At 59.2% G+C, this 17,086-nt stretch overlaps 1 protein-coding gene across 1 annotated transcript in view; it reads right to left on the minus strand.

Moving 5' to 3' along the window:
* The window catches only part of VAV2 (vav 2 guanine nucleotide exchange factor), a gene marked incomplete at its 5' end in the record, with an annotated part of 37,371 nt that extends 26,972 nt beyond the window's left edge, over positions 1-10,399 (minus strand). Inside the window, 6 exons of the mRNA XM_008592241.1 lie at positions 2,072-2,204; positions 3,085-3,170; positions 5,493-5,579; positions 8,381-8,449; positions 9,158-9,253; positions 10,220-10,399. Of these exons, the coding sequence (XP_008590463.1) occupies positions 2,072-2,204; positions 3,085-3,170; positions 5,493-5,579; positions 8,381-8,449; positions 9,158-9,253; positions 10,220-10,399 (651 nt within the window). The remainder of the gene's footprint in view (positions 1-2,071; positions 2,205-3,084; positions 3,171-5,492; positions 5,580-8,380; positions 8,450-9,157; positions 9,254-10,219) is intronic.
* Between the last annotated feature and the right edge of the window lie 6,687 nt (positions 10,400-17,086).

Genomic DNA, 17,086 nt, shown 5'->3' on the forward strand with positions numbered 1-17,086 from the left:
AGTGTTGTAATCTGTGTGTATCTGTGCTGTACCCCCATGCCTGAGTGTGCCCATGCTCTCACACATGTACACACACACACACATGGATGTATGTACTGATGCCCATCTTGTGTGCAAGGATGCCCCGCTGCCTGCATATGTGCATGCATGTGTAAGTGGGGCACATGTTTGGAGCCACCCACCCTCCAACGAGATATTCTGGGACCCCCTTCCACCACTTCCCAGGTGTGTCCTCAACTGAAGTCGCTGCTGTTCAGCCAGCTGGTCCCCCGGGACCGTGTGTTCAGAAACCCACCTAGGGCCCTTCCCCGATGCTCACCCACCCACTTTCACTTCCTAAATGTGATGCTAAAAAACTCACTTCTCTGAAGTAAAACAACAGAAAGAAAAGACGGCACAGGACGGCCAGTGGTTTGGGAGCCTTCATGTGCTCTCTTCCCGGAGCAGGCAGGGTGCACCCTCGGCCACCCATAGGCTTGGAGCCCTCGGAGAAAGGGCTTTCCAAGGGGTCCAGGTAGACAAGTTTGGAAAGGATGAGGCCATGGGTATTAGGAAGGATGGAGGGGAAAAGGGAGGGTGGGGTGGAGAGAGGAAGGGAGGGTGGGGTGGAGAGAGGAAGGGAGGGAGGGGGGACAGAGGGGGAGGAAAGAACCAAGAAAAGCCAAAAGGGTGACTCAGAGTTACAGGGAGACCAAGAAACCCTGCAGGGTACGGGGTCACCGCTGTCGTGCTCCCATGAGCTGAGCAACCGCCAGCCCATCACACTCTCTGTAATGTGCAAATCTCTTACCATGAATACGTGTCATTTTTGTCATTAAGAAACCAAGAGGAGGAAGAAAACCATAAGCCTAGCCCCTCTCAGGCCCACCTGAGCCCACAGACCCGGCTCAGGATGGAAGTGTCAGCCTCGGGCTGCGAGGCAGGAGGATGTGGGAGGACGTGGGCGCCGGTGCTTACCGTTTTCCCGTGAGACTGGGAAGCGTGTGGAGAGGAAAGGAAAGGGGAGACGGGTCATTAGGAGGCTTGGCCCAGCCCCGCAGCCTGGGGAAGCCAGGAGCCCAGGAAGGGCATGACACTGCCTGCTGCCAAGTGCCCTGGGTTGGGGCAATAGGGACTCTCCTGCCCAAGGGCAGGGTGTCAGAGGATGGGACCTGGGAGGCCATACCTCAGCCTGGCTCTGCCCCGAGCTCGGTCAGTGGCTTCAGGTCACCACCTCTTGGGCCCCAGTTACTTTTTCGGACCTCAGGGGTGGGATGGTCACCCCCAACTGCTCTTCCAGCTTGTACATGCTGGGTCTGCACCCCACACTGTAAGCTCTGAAGGCCAGGGCTTGAATTTTTAGCACAGTGGCTCCTAGCCCACACACACAGCCCAGGGCTGCACACAGTAGGTGCTCAAGTGCTATGTGCAGAAGCCATTTGAACCGGCAGCCACAGCCCCGCCCCTGCAGCAACAGTCCCGTCCCTGCGGCCATGGCCCCGCCCCCTGCAGTCACAGCCCCACCCCTGCAGCAACAGTCCCGCCCCTGTGGCCACGGTCACGCCCTGCAGCCATGGCCCCACCCCCTGCAGCCACGGCCCCACCCCTGCAGCTCTGCACCCCAGCTGGCTAGACATCAGAGCCCTTGACAAGCCACAGCCAGGCCCAGCCACAGCCCTCCTCCTAACAGGGAGGGAAAGGGGACAGGGGAGAAAGGCCTGTTTGCTACAAGGAACAACATGGGCTGAAGTCAAGCTAGCCAAGGTCGTAACCCCAATTCCTAACAGGGGTCTTGAACAGGCCCTGTCCCCTCACTGGGGAGCTGAGATCCTGGCTGTGGGCCCCATCCAGAGCAGGCCTGCCATCAGCAGCAGTCGAATGACAGGGTGCTGACTGAGAAGGGGGCGTCCTGCAAGGTAGGAGGGTGGGACCCCACCCCGGCAAAGCTGGTCAGGATGGTGTCAGACTCCAGCTCTGTCTCACCTAGGGTCTGGGACCCAGTGTCTTTTCTCGAGGCCACCCCCATCGTCCCCTTGCCTGGTGTGGCCCAGCTTCAGGGCGGCTGTCACCACCGGGCAGTCTGGGGACCCACCTTTTTGATGTCCTTGGTGTTCATGGGGTCGTCTGTCATCTTGTGGAAGAGCAGCTCGATGATCTCCTTCAGCTCGTAGCTGTAGCCCTTCCTCTTGCAGACGATGACCACCTTGTCGAACAGGAACAAGTACCTAGCGGGGACAGCACGGCCAGGGGCCCATCAGTGCAGTCGGAGCCACCACACGGGGGCCATGCCACGCAAGGAGGGCAGCGGCCCCAGCGCCGGCCACTGTGCTCTGAGGCCACGACATTGCCAGTGCACCCAGGGCCCAGCAAGAGGGCGGCGCTCTCACCCTCTGGCACACCATTCCCTCTGCAAGGGCCAGCGCTGCCCTTTGCCTGGCTCGCCTGCCGTGCTCTGACCCCTCCGTCAGGATCAGCCTCTCCCATGCAAGTCTTCCAGGAAGCCTCGGCCCCATGGCTCCTCCACCCGCTGTGCTGGCCCTCCCCACAGCACAGACCGCTGACTGTCACTGCCTGTCTACATTCCTACCGCCCCCAGACTGCAAGACCCAAGGGGGCAGGACCTGCATTTGCTGTGACCCTGGCCATGACCACAGCCCCTTGCACACAGTAGAGGTGCACGATGACTCTGAACAAGTGGGACCCACCAGCTCGTCCCCAGCCTTCCCCGTCACCCGCCCACACACTCCCAGGTTGTCGGGCAGAAAGCTCATCCGGTCCCTCCAGGTCCTCTCAGCTCCTGGAGACCATGAGCTCGCAGGACGGGGCCCGGCTCCTGCCTCTGGCTCTGGCTGTCCCCCGCCTGGCCCAGCGCCCGCCACAGGCAGGGCACCCGCGGTTGTGGCGGCCGCTCCCTGACGTGTCCGCCAACGCTCGCCGAGAAGGAAGGAAGCAATTAAGACCCAACAGCACAAAGCCAACCGGGCAGGCAGCTCTTTCCGCAGGAAGGCCCTGTTTCCAGAGCCATTTGGGAGCGGGGTTCCCTCCAACGGAGTGCCAGACTATTATGGGATGCCACCGCACCCCCGAGTCACCCGCCCCGCTCACCTGTCCTGCTTGGTGTGGTTGACTATGGACCTGACCTTCAGCTCCCCATCAATCTTTGGCCTCCCAAACTCCTCCAGTTTCACCTGCTGGGAAAGAAAAAGACAGGCTGTTAGCCCCAGAGCTGGAGCAGCCCCGCCACTTCCTAAATGCAGAGAAAGGGAAGGCGGGCACGTGCCCAAGGGGCGTCTTCTGTGGACACAGAACCAAAGGCGGGAGCAAAGTGAAATGAACCTGGGGTTCCCAGTCAGCACTTAGCACAAAGGGTTCAGGGGTTGGGGAGCTGGGCCTGCAGCCTTCCGTGCCACTCCTCGGCCAGCCCTGCCAAGGACTCCCTCCAATTCTGGGAACAAAGAGTGATTGACGGGGTGGGCCAGTCAACAGGCCGCTGTTGTGTGGAGCCCAGAGCAGGACCCAGTAGGATAAACCAAATTAAAGTGAGCACAGACGGCTCTCATCATGGGGGCGCACGCGTCCTCCACAGGAGGGGCCCCGGTCAGACCCCGCCGTGTGCTGAGCTTTCGCTTTCGTCTTGTCGGGTCTGTAGCTCTGCCGCTCTGCTGTGATTCAGGGACAGCTTCCCCTGCTGGGTTCCCGCGTGGCTTTCAAAGACAGCGTCTACACAGACAGGAGAAGGTGGAGGGGAGGCTTCTGCACAGGAATGGGGCCGCGTTGGGGGTCCGGGCTCAGCGTCTTCTTCCAAGTGTCCTGCTCTTCCAGAAGCTGCCAAGGGCCACGACTGAGGCAGCATTGGTGGCGCACAGGCCTCCTTGTCCCCTCTCTCGAGTGCCCAGAACAGAAGCACCACCCATGTGGGCCCGGGCCGGCAGTGAGCTTTGCAGGCAGCACCCGAGTGGGCCGGCAGTGGGCTTTGCAGGTGACACCCCAGCGGGTCAGAGATGGGCTTCACAGGTGACACCCCAGTGGGCCAGAGATGGCTTCGCAGGTGACACCCCAGTGGGCCAGCGATGGACTTCGGAGGTGGCGCCCGAGCAGGCTGGGGATGGGCTTCAGGAACGCTGACACCTGCTGCCCACCACTGCTTTGTTCTTATTTAACAAGCAGGTATTACTCACACCTAAAAACTTAAGAAACAGAACACAACGAACACCTTTCCTCATGTTACAAAAGTCACGCCCGTCCCGGGGGCAGCATTTAGAAACGCCGTGTGCTGCAGCACAGCAGCACGGGACCCGCCATCCCCGACCTCTGGACTCGGACACTCTTCTTTCCTTCTAAAAAGAAAGTGACCGGGTGGTGTCATAATGCTGTTTGGCAACTTTGATTTCTTTCATCACTGACACGCCCTGGCGTCTTCTGGGCCTCGTGTGTGTGCGAGGGCCGGGGCTTCTGTCCGTGCACTTCTGGCCTCAGGTGGGTGAGGAATGTGCAGATGGATGGCAGGGTTGGCCCGGGCATCAGGAGCTTCTGCAGAGGAAGCTCCTGCGTTGATCCGTCCTTGACAGAGTTCAGGGACCAGAGTCAAAATGTTTGTGTAAAAACCAGGGGTTCTCAACCCAGGGTGATTCTGCCACCCAGGGGACATCTGGCAATTTCTGGAGATGCATATGGTTGTCATCACTTGGGGAGTGAGGCTACTGGCATCTGGTGGGTGGAGGTCAGAGATACTGCTCAACATCCCGTAATTCACAGAACAGGCCCCACAGCAAAGAATGATCCGACCCCAAATGTCAGCAGAGCTGAGACGGAGAAACCTGGGTTTTAACAACCAGCAGACCCTCAAGACGTTGGTGCTGGTTGGCACAGATTGAGAAGTGTTTGCCTCCTGGGATGGCCCATCTCCTCCCTGAGTAGGACACGGTGGCTGGCCCGATGCCCCCAGCCTGAGCCTCCGATGAAGCAGGCGAGGGAGAGGGTCCTGTGAGGTGTCAGCCCTGCCCAGAGAACCCCGAGGGGGCAGGGAGGAGCCAGGGGCAGGTCTTGGGCAGGGGCAACTGCTGGGTCCAGCCCACACTGGAACCAAACCGTCAATTGCTCCTCCTGGGGACAGCCCAGATGAAGGTAGGCCACGGGGTCCATACCCCAGGAGAAGCCTCATCCCCCCCCCCCAGGAGCCACGGCCCTCTTCTTGGACTAGAAAGAGTCTTCCATCCAGGCTGGGGAGGGAGAGTTGGGACCCAGCACTCACGCCTCCCCCCTTTGCCCTGCCCCCTTAGCAAAGGGCGGTCTTCAGTGCACCGGGCACTAGGGCTGGCTGATGTGGGCCAAGGAGCGCAGACACCGGAGCCCGTGATTGAATTCAGGAGCTGCCAGGGCACCGCCCTCTCGGCGGCAGCCTCAGCCTGGCTGGACACAGACCATTCACTCGTTCAGCACTGAGGTTGTGGAAGTAATTTTACGCACAAGCTCTTAATGCACCTGCGCGCATTTGAAGAGCTCGTCACACTTACCAAGTTCTCTATAGAACTCTGAAATTCGCTGATCTTCTTTAAGGTCTCTTTGTCTCTTTTAACTTCATTTATGTACATTGCCAAGTCCTTGAAGACAACAGAGGCGCAGTTAGTGGCCCATGCTGGGCGGGTGCGAGGGAGCTCAGCCCCCAGACTCCACCCACCCACCCGTGTCCAGGGGCTGGCCATTCTCAGAGCCCCTTCCTCTGTCCTGCAGGGGTGGCCGACCCTCGAGACAGTAAAGCCACAAGACAAACAAGGAAACTAAGGCAGGGAAGGGACACACGCACAGGCCTAAAGCTGTGCCCTCGGTGGTGGTGATGTAAGAACCCCAACCCCCGGCTCCTGGCACAGCTCCACCCCACCCATTAAGAGACCCTTCTTCCAAGCAGACTGGAAGGAAACAACCCCGTGTGTAAGAGCCACACCAGGCCACAAAATAGCGACTAGACTTGGACCGACCCATGTCTTCATTCTTGGGAAACCCCCCCAACAAGCCTCTGCCTGGTTTCGGAGCCTGGGCAGAAGAGGGGTCACTAAGTTTCTTCTACACGGGTCCAGAAGCCCCCACTTTCCAGCCTGGTGCCCATCCACTGGCTGCAACCCTCCTGCTGGCCACCAAGGGGCAGTGCCCACTTCGATCCAGAAAGTTTGCAGAGTTGCTGCACAGGGCACCCAGCACCTGGGAGAGCTGGCCATGCAGGCACCGACCCTTCCCACCAGGAGCAGCAGCGTGGAAATCCCCAAAACACAAATGGCGGGGCTGGAGCCAGCCCAGGTCCTGGAGCCCATCCCCACCTCCCTCCTGCCCTTTCTTGTTCTCTGCGAGATCTCACTCTCCACACCCTCAGCACCCGCTCCCAGCAGGACTGACCCTCCCGAAGGGGGCACGCCTTCTGTAAAGGGTGTTTTGTCCTCCTGTCCACTTGCCCTTAAAATGAGAAACTCCCAGAGACAAGGAACCCAGGGGCAGGACAGAACCTGCGAACCTGAGGCAGACACTGCTACGAGACAGGGGCCCTAGCAAGCTGTCTAACCACGCGCGCCTGTGCGTGGCACAAAACAGGAGCAAGTGGACGTGGGCTGAATGAGTGAGCGGGTGAGGGGACACCTGTGCTGTGATACACAGGAGGGACTGTCATCAGTTTACGGAGCTCACACCCACGAACTCGGCTCCCGTGGAGACAGATCTGAAGTCCACAGGCACAGCAGCAGCTACAGCAGCCCTCCCGCTCACAGGGACTGAGCTGTCCATCTCTAGGGAAACCCAAGCTCAAGTACAGTGACAACTGACACGGTGGCTGCATGGCTGATTTCCTACATGGCAGGGCACGCCTGGGAGTCACAGAGTTTTGAGGAGCACCATGAGCTACACTCTTGAGGGACCCAGGGCCACACACGGGCCAGGGACTGAGCGCTGGGACTGTGAATCTCAGGGCCACGCTCGGGCCCAGGGCGCACAGCCCACGGACCCGCTGATGCTGACTCAAGGCCCACAGAGAACAGCTCTCGGGGCTGCCAGTGGAGCTGAGTGGCAGGGAACCAAAAGGTCTCTGTGGCCAGCTCCTGTGCCCACGTGCGAGTGCTCACACGGTGGGAGTAAATTAGTCCCAGAGCGGGGGCTCGCTCGGAGAGCCTCTCAGCAGGGAGGCGGAGCGGCCGGGTCCCCCTCCGCTACCCTGGGTCCGAATGGCAGCTGCTGACAGAGACAGGCTGCGACCCCCTCCCCAACAGGAAGGAGCTCTCTACAGGAGATATCTTGGGAAGGAAAAAAGGTGGCCTGAAGCCCAGGGAGCTGCTGAGGGGGCAGACGCCAGGTGTCACAGGTCAGGGCTGCAGCCCTGCGGAAGGGCTAGCAGAGGTGTCCTGTGCCCCCAATCGGGGAAATGCTGGGGGAGTCACCCTCCCTTCACCCAGCTGCAGAGCCCAGGGACCTACCACATGCGGGGCACTATGCCGGCCTGGGGACACAGGTGACGTGACTAACCCAGGCCTGGCTGGGGAGGGCCTGGTATGAACAAATCTGTCCAGGGAAGAGAGTCTCACCCAAGGGGAAGCCAGTTCCTGGGGGGAAGAACCCAGTGTGGGGCTGCCAAGACTGTTTGGTCACTGCCAAGACTGGGCTGAGCAGGACGGAGCAGGCGGCAAGGAGCAGGACACAGCCTGAGCAAGCACCCAGAGGTGGGGAGTGCAGGCGCATTCAGGAGCCCGGCAGTGCCATGCTCGCTTGGAATTTGGGGCGTTTGTGGTAAACACAGCTGCAAGGTCAGGTGCAGATGCCTGTGGAAGGCCCTGAGGGCCAGCACGAAGAGCCCATCCTGATGCAGTGGGCAGTGGGAGCCACAGAAGGTTTCTGAGCAGGGGAAGGATGTGAGCTGAGCTCACCCACACAGTGGGTTTTCACAGACGGTGGGTAGGCGACTGGCTGGGAGCCCTCAAAACAGTCGGGGGCAAAGGAACCATCCAGGCAGGTGGCAGCAGGAACGGGCCAGGGATGGGCCTTCCAGCCACAGGATCTTCAGGCTGGGCAGGGCCAGTGCAGGGCCACACAGCCCAGAATTGAGCCCAATGCCTTGAGACCAGTGACGGCCCTGGCAGACAGTTGGGAAAGCAGAAGGAGGGGAGGCTCTGGGCAGTCACTGTGGGCCAGGTGAGGTCAGGGATCAGGACACTGGGGCAAGCACCTGCCCGCAGCTCTCTCTGCCACCGCCTCTCCCCTCCCAGGGGTCTCACTCCTGCCCTGACCCTGCCCTGCCTCCTGCCATCCCAGGAAAGTGTCTATGGTCATAATCACAGCTGGTTAGTGAGCCCAATTCAAGTCCAAGAAGGTAGGCATGGTGTGTTAAGCACCACACTGGCCTCTCCCCTGCCTCAGTTTACCCACCCACCTGCATGGCTTCCAGCGCTTCCTTGAGCTGCTGCCTCTCGGGCCGGTCAGTAGAATGGCTCAGAAGTTCCTGGAAGGGAGAGAGGGGAATTCTGTGTTACCACTCAGGGCTCCCAGCCTCTGCCCTGATGGCTACCAGGTGCGGGGAAGGGTACACAGTGCGAGGTCGTCAGGACAAAGCCACCTCCTACCCCGTTGGCCCAGGCCCTGGTTCGGCTGCCCAACTCCAGTGGACAGACCCCCAGGGGACACCCCACTTCCCAGAAGGAGTTCTCCAAAACCTTGCAGAGAATGGAAGCGGGTTACAGTGGGAAGGGACATTAAGGCCACAAAAAGCACAGTGCTGCGCTCACAGACCACTGGCTGATTTGTTAAAGAGCCTTGCACGGCCCCTCTCAGAGACCAGCGTCTCCCTCCCAGGACTGCCCATGCCCAGGCCTTCCCACTTCCAGGAAGCTCAGAGACCTGGGCAGGTGCTCAGCCACAGTAGCTCTAAGTCCTTCCCTGAGGACGCTTTTCTGTCAGTTTTTCTGACCTCGTTACTGATTTTAATAATAGTTTTCCTACATATATCTCCTGTGACAGCCATTCGTAACATGCATTGAGCAGTCACTACATGCCAAGCACAGACTTTCTTATTTACTTTGCTTATTTATCTTTGACTTAATCCATCCATGGGCCCTGGGAATCCATTCCCAGGACCCTGGGAAGCTGCCAGCCCTCACTAGACTCTCTGGCAGCGACAGCCATGCGGAGCACCCAGGACCGGGGGTCTCACCTTCAAGAGCAGATGGTATTTGAGCACCCTCTGCATGGGCACCACCAGCAGGTCCTGCAGCTTGAACTTCCCATCCTGGACCTTCAGCGTGCACTCCTGGGGCATCGGGAGAAGAAGTCAATGAACAGTGTCCCTCCCTGGGGAAGGCCTGGACCCACATTCTGTCCCGCGCTGGGGAGGGGAGACCTGAGCCCGGAACTCAGGCCCAGGAACCAGCTCCCTCTCTAGGTGTCTGCAGAGGGGCGGGTGTCACAGCACACAGACACGGGGCACATCGCCTCTCACGTCCTGTGAAGTTTGCACTGGCCACACAAGAATGCAGTGGGACAGTCTAGACTTCTCAACAACCACAGCCTGGCGCCTCCTGGGCCAGGTCCCCAGAGAAGGGCAGCAGGGCCTCCCGCACTGCCTCCGGGAGGAGTGAGGCGGCGACCAGTTCATGCTAAGGTACGTGGACACTCGTGGGAATGAGTGGTCCCCAAGAGTTGCATGGATGTGCATAGACAAGGGATTCTGCACCGGCCTCCACTCTGAAAACAAGTTTACTGACCAGATAAAACACGGACATTCCAGCTGGGAACAGCCTGGCTTCCCCAACAAGGGGGACGGGGAGAGGTCTGAGGAGGGGCTCCTGTGAGAAACTCAACTAGTTGGCAAAGACCGCCCTGGGCCTGGGGTGAGGACAGGGTGAGGGGCAGGAGGCCCCACAGAGCTCAGGAAAGGTCACCTGGAGCCCCTGGGATCAGCAGAAGCCAGGGTCGGAGGTCAGCCATTGCCCATGCTGAGTCAGATTTGGTCCCGAGGCCCTGCCTCTGTGGCACCCAGGAGACTCAGGCTGTGTTCCTGTCCAGGATGGTGCCCTCCACCTGGCCCACTTCCCACCCCAGCAGACTGAGAAGGGAAAAACAGTCTACAGAAAAGCAATCACACCATTACCTGTCCCCACCTCCCCTCGAAACGGGCAAGGGAGAGGCTGGTGTCGAGCAAGCTCTGGCCAGAGAGCTGCAGCCTCGGAGTGGGGCTGGGACCAGGCCGGGGGCTGGCTGGGAAGCCCCCCATTACCTCGACTTTCTGCCTGAAGTCCTCCCGGCTGGCAAGGAGCTGGTTCAGCGTGTTCTGGGCGTGCTCCATGTGGCTGCAGTACTCCCCGTAGATCAGGAGCCTGGATGGTGCATACACACGCACACACACACACACAGTTCCACATACACACACACAGGCACGCACAGGCACAGGCACACCAGGCACATGCACACACAGATCCACATGCACACACACACAGGCACGCACAGATCGCGACGTGCACACACACAGAAGCACACGCACATACAGATCCACATGCACGCACACACACACACAGGCACGCACAGGCACAGGCACACCAGGCACATGCACACACAGATCCACATGCACACACACACAGGCACGCACAGATCCACACGTGCACACACACAGAAGCACACGCACATACAGATCCACATGCACGCACACACACACACAGGCACGCACAGGCACATGCACACACAGATCCACATGCACGCACACACACACACAGGCACGCACAGGCACATGCACACAAAGATCCACACATGCACACACACACACACACACACAGGCACGCACAGGCACAGGCACACCAGGCACATGCACACACAGATCCACACACACACACGCACACACAGGCACGCACAGGCACAGGCACACCAGGCACATGCACACACAGATCCACACACACACACGCACACACAGGCACGCACAGGCACAGGCAAACACAGGCACATGCACACACAGATCCACACACACACAGACACATGCGCACACAGAGGCATACACAAGCACATGCACGCGCGTGTACACACACACACACACACACACACACACACACGGAGGCAGGTAAATGAGACGCTCGTGGCTGCAGCCAGCCTCTGTGCTCCTCCCAGCAGGCTGTAAGTGCACAGCCAGCAGCCTCCCCCTTACAGCTCCACGCGTGTTACCACGTTGAAAGGTTTTGCTCTTTCCACATGGCTGCTTTTGGCCCCTTCCTCAGATACCACCAGGTAGGAGGAGGGCTGCCCAAATGCTGGGAAAGGGGGGCGCCCTGCCCACCCTGAATCCAGGGGGTCCCTTCTGTGGTTATACTTCGGGTCACGCCGGTCTCGGGGTGTCACTCTCCAGCCCCCATCCCACCCCTGAAAGGGCCATGACTGAGGAAGAGAGAAGCCCTCCCCTCCTGGGCTGACAGACCCCAGGAAGTCTTGCTGTCCCAACCCTGTTCCAGCTCAGGGCTCACTCAGGTGCCATGCCCGGTGGCGGACCCCAAAGGATCACCCTTGCTGCTGCCACACAGTCCTGCATTCCCCAAGCAGGGGACATCAGTGCTGAGCGCCCACTCCCCACCCAGGAGACGGGCGTGGCTGTGCAGACCCCAGGATCTGGGAGGAGCAGCCCTGACCCTCCACTCACTCCCCCTCTTCCTTGGCCCATCATGTCACCAATTCTCCCGCCAACCTGAGTCCCACTGCGGTGCTTTATGCTGCTCTCTTGGGCCATCACGTCCTCTCCTCTATTCCCAACTTGGCCCTTGAGCCGTCCCCCAGGGCCGGCATCTCTACAAACCGGGACCCAGCATTCTCAGGGCCTGAAACTTCACCTTTAAAACCTTGTCACACCGACTGCAGGGAAGCCCCTACAGGAGAAGAAATGCACCAGGTGACAGTGTTGGTGACGGCAGCCACTGCTTGCCAGGGCCACTGCTGCAGGGTGAGTCACCCACTGGTGAAGGCGATATCCTCAGCCCTGTCCTTTTCCTGTTTTTCTTTCTGGCGGCTGGCCAGCACGGGGATCTAAACCCTTGACCTTGGTGTTACCAACACCTCGCTCTAACCACCTGAGCTCACCATCACCAGCCCCTGCCCCATTCTTCAGGCAGGGAAACCGAGACCTCAATGAACTTGTGAAGAGTCAACAACTGATAAGTAACAGCCTGGCCGCAGAAGCACCTTTGTTGCAAGGCTGGCCCCGTCCACAGCGTTCCAGTGATGCCCGGTCAGACGTCAGGGAACGGTGCGTGTTGGCAAAAGTCTAGGGGCCTCCCTGGCCCAGCTATGGGAGGCTCGGGGCAGTCTCTGGAAGCAGGTCAAGGAGGTCTCAGGACAGGCAGCTGGGCTTGGGGCTGAGCCTCCATGGGAGTCCAGCACTCAGAAAGAAGCGTCCCGGTCGTGGGCTCTGGCTGCAGGGCCCCAGTGACTACAGCTCTGCCACGTGGGCCCCTAGGCAGGTGACCCCTCCCCAGGGATTTTGGCCCAGAGCACACCCTCATTCTTCCAATTCTGGAGTTCCAGATTCATAGGAACAAGACAGGAACACATCATTTCAGAGCTGGCTCAGGCACAGGGGACACCTCTTGACATGCTCAGACGGGTTTGTTGTCATATGCAGTCAGGGGCTCGCAAGATCCTCCAGGACCTGCATGCGTGCTCGAGCTGTGGGCACATTCTCAGGCCACGCTGAGATGCTCACTGTCACCATGGCACAGGGGACACCTCTTGACATGCTCAGACGGGTTTGTTGTCATATGCAGTCAGGGGCTCCCAAGATCCTCCAGGACCTGCATGCGTGGTCGAGCTGTGGGCACATTCTCAGGCCACGCTGAGATGCTCACTGTCACCACCCCTGACCTGCAGAGAAGTTTGCAGCATCGACAGGCTGAGAGCCTATATCTCCAGCCCTGAAACGAGCATAAAAGCTCACCTTCCCCAGCCACAGTAAGGCAGAACACCCCACGGCCAGGTCCTGGGTGGGCAGAAGTGGGCATGGGGCCCACATGGCATGTCCCCATCACTGCAAAGTGTCCAGCCGCCCCAGCTGGTTGACCAGGAGCCACTGTGGACCAGAACCTGATGCCTCGTTTTTCACTTAAATGAGTCTGCTGTTAAATTAAGATTTTTAATATATAAGTTGATTAAAATCTATCATCTCTGGAAGCAATTAGGGAAAAGGACTTTGTCCCTTTTTAAAAAATGAACAAAAGCTTCAGAGGCCCCCGGCAAGGGCAGGAGGGAGAGGAGCAGAGGCGGACACTGGGCCAGCCTGGAACATAAACCCAACAAGACCCTGGCTCCAGACGGCCGTCCAGCCCCTCGCCACGGGCAGTGTGTTTGCCCTGCCCTGTGAGAGCAGACGGAGCTGCACGGGAGACGCGTGGCACACCACCAGGTGTCACTCGGGGCCGTGGTCTGAGCTGGGAGCTGTCACCAGTCCACTGATGGGACATCAAGGCTCAGGGAGGCCTGGGGACTTGCCCGAGGCTCTGTGCTGGCCAACAGCCATGAAGGGACTCAAACCAGCCGTAACTGACCCCAAAACCTAGGTCCTCGGGCTGCCACACATTGTGGACCAGAACCACAGCAGGGAGGCCAGGGAGACCCCAGAACCCTAAAGCCTCAGCCCGTCCCCCTTGTCCCAGGCTGCCTGGAGGCAGAAGCCAGTGGAGCAAACCCCCATGGAGGGGTCCTCTCCACACGGAGCTGTCATCGCTGCTGCTGGCGGCTCCAGGTACATGACAGGGGCACTCACAACAAGACACACAGGATCGTGTGGACGCTGCACTGCCCACTGGCTTCCTATCAGACTCGGAAGCTTGTGTTTTAGGGGAGCTGACCCCAGCGATGGCCCCGACCCGTCCCCATCAGAGACGTCTCCATGCGGCAGTAAAAGCATCCGATGGAAGCCAGGCAGAAAACTCCACGTCTAGTGCCCAGCAGCTCCAGAGTGGGCCGTGCCAGCCTTATGGACCTCCTTTAAATCCATGCTTCCCTGGTTGTCTGGGCCCAAGTTTTGGTGGACGAGGGGCAAGCAGAGTGGTCTCAACCCCACTGTCCTTGCCCCGCCAGGACCCAGCCCACTAGCCACAGCATGGCTGTGCTGGCCGCTGTCCCAGGCTGGCAGCCGTCCCCACCCAGCAAACTTCTACTTATCCGTCAGGACCCTACCACCACCTCCACCTTGGTGCCACCTTCTCCTCCCCACCTCCTGCCCCCGGGCCCAGTAGGGCCAGATGGAAAAACAAGGAGACGGGTCAGTGGACCTCTGGGGAGAGTCCTGTGCAAAGTGTGGTGGAGGCGGCACCGGGCACCCACCCCCACCCCAGCTCTGAGCTCCTGGGACGGGTCTCCTCCTCCCCACACCCCAGCATCCAGCCCAGAGCCCTGGCCCGCACCAAGCCCTGCACACAGCTGTAACCACAAGCCTGGACAGAGGTGTTTCCGTTCATCTGGGCAGAAGGCAACCACAGCCATTTACAGCAAGTGGGACAGCCATTTCTGGGGAAGGAGAGGAAAACTTTCATGAAGGACCTGGAAGGGCCAGGGCCGCGGGATGCACTGCACACCTGGCCTCACCGCATCCTCACAGAAACACAACTTGAAAGACGGAGACCCTGATGCCCAGAGAGGTGACAGCTAAGGCTGCCCAGCAAGTGAATGGCAGGGCCAAATTCCACTGAGAATCCCCATGGTTCCCAAGCCCAGTCTTGCGGGCCCCATGGTGAGGCCTCTGCCGAGGTGACAGCTAAGGCTGCCCAGCAAGTGAATGGCAGGGCCAAATTCCACTGAGAATCCCCTTGGTTCCCAAGCCCAGTCTTGCGGGCCCCATGGTGAGGCCTCTGCAGAGGGGCACTCTCTTCCCCCTGAGTCTGGAAGGACACTCAAGGGCCTGAGCCCTCGCTCACCCACCCAACTGCAGACCAGACGGCAGCAGCTGCACACAGCCCCCTCCAGCCCTGGGGGCAGCTCCAGACGGAGAGGAACCAGGCCGGGACCCGGCTGTAGTGAGTCAAACAGCGACCCCCAAATGCATGTCCACCCGGAGCCTCAGAATGTGACCTTATTTGGAAACAGGGTCTGTGCAGATGCAATCCAGGTAAGGATCAAGATGAGATCAGACTGGACTGGGATGGCCCTAGATCCAAGGCGGTGTCCTCATAAGACACAGAAAGGGAGACACAGTCACACAGGAAGGCCATGGGAAGATGGAGGCAGAGATAGAGTGATGTCACCAGAAGCTGAGGACACTCTGGGGCCACCAGCAGCTGCAGGAGGCAGGAAGGACCCTCCCCTAGAGCCTCTGCAGGGAGCACAGCCCTGTGACCCCTGGATGTCTGCCCAGTGAGACTAATTTTGAACTCTGTTGCTTGCGGTCATTTGTTACGGCCACCTCAGGACACTCACATACACCCTTCATCCTCCATCCCTGCCATGCACTTCCGAGAGTCTGCCCCACGCCCGGCCCTGTGAGCCACAGGGTCCCAAAGGGGCCGGTTTGACTTTTCCTTGAAAATCCAGAGAAACTGACAGTGAGATTTTATCCCGGTTGGAGAAAGTTGGTTAAGAAAGTGAAAGTTTACAGGCCTTAATTTTAACCACAAACATCTACCACTGTTGAGAAAGTTATCCAAAACTTGGAAATAAGACACACACACGCACACACACAACCTGGTGCATCCTCGGTCCCGCCAGCCAGAGCACCCTGGAAACCAGCCGGCCTGACTCCAGCTGAACGCGCCCTCGGAGAGATTGTCCAGGTGCAGATGATGTGTCCTGACAGGGAAGAGAGCTGGCTGCCACCTCATCCCCACCCGCCCCTCTGAGCGAGCTTCCCCCTCCGTCCAGTCCCCTCATTTGTGAGCTAACGGATATTTGACACAAGCTCAGGATATATTTCCATGAGGCTGGCGTGACGTACGTTTCTGAGCACTGGACTCTGACCCCACTACAGAGAGCACAAACGCACCTTCTGGAAGGGACTCTGATCTGCCCCCGTCTCTCCTCGCATCCCCTCTGCTTCTCATCCACAGAATCCCAAACTCACGTGCTGCCCAGGCCCAGGGCAGGTGGAGGGACACCGGCTGTGGGCTCAGGTGTTCTTGGAGATGCAGAACAGGCTGGGACCACAGCCAAGTCGCCATCTCTCTCCCACCCTCAGTTTCCTCAGCTGGGAAATGGGGACTTGACCGAGCAGGAGCTAAAGGCCTCTCAAGTTCAGAGGGTCCCAAGGGCAGCCCTGCCAGATGAGGCAGCCAAGCAAACCTGCTGGGGGCTCCAGAGGTTTGTATGGGGGCGACTCTCTCCCCGCAGGCCTGCCCTGGGTCCACAAAGCCTTGGGCCTGAGGTCAGATCCTGTGAAAGGAACTCACATCAGAAGAGCAGCATTGTTGGTTTTAGATTCTGAGCAGCCAGAAGTCACAGCATGCCAAAGTCACAGGATCACCTGTCTCTTCTTTATCTCCCAACACGCAGGGAAAGCCCACACAGCCCTGAAGGAGGGCGGGGAAGTCGCCTTTAATCTTGCTCTGATCTGCGTTTCTCTGGACAGTGCTGTGCAGAGCTCCACAGAGAGTTCCTCTTAAAAGCTAGTCCATGGCCTTCCTGCTGGCCGCCAGCATCCTGAGGCCGGCTCGCTGCGTAATTCTACTGCCCCACATCCATCCCGCATGACCTACCCGAAATAAGCACTGGAACTCAGGCTCCAGGCCCAGGCTGGCCAGCCCCAGCCACAGAAAAAAATGATGTGGCTTTTTCTTACATCAGGATCTGCAAAATACAGACTCCTTTCCAAGGCCCAGCCTCCCTCTGGGCGGAGATGCCCATTTTAGGCCCACATGACAAGGCTAAGAGGACCTTCTGCCTCATCTAAGGACCAAGGTTGCATTAACAGAAGCATAACCTTCAAAAAGAGGGAGGTGACTGTCCTCTGCCACTCGGTGCTGCTCATGCCACACCTGGATGCTACCCCACCCTTCATCCATGATGAGCTGCCAGCATCTTGCCACTAAAATCCCTCCGTGGACCCCTCCTGCTCTCATTTAAAAATAATTCTAGGGGCCGGCCCGTGGCTCACTCGGGAGAGTGCGGTGCTGGTAGCACCAAGGCC

Source organism: Galeopterus variegatus, unplaced genomic scaffold (genome assembly GCF_000696425.1).
Source record: "Galeopterus variegatus unplaced genomic scaffold, G_variegatus-3.0.2 Scaffold7707, whole genome shotgun sequence".
In the NCBI taxonomy this organism is placed as follows: Eukaryota; Metazoa; Chordata; class Mammalia; order Dermoptera; family Cynocephalidae; genus Galeopterus; species Galeopterus variegatus.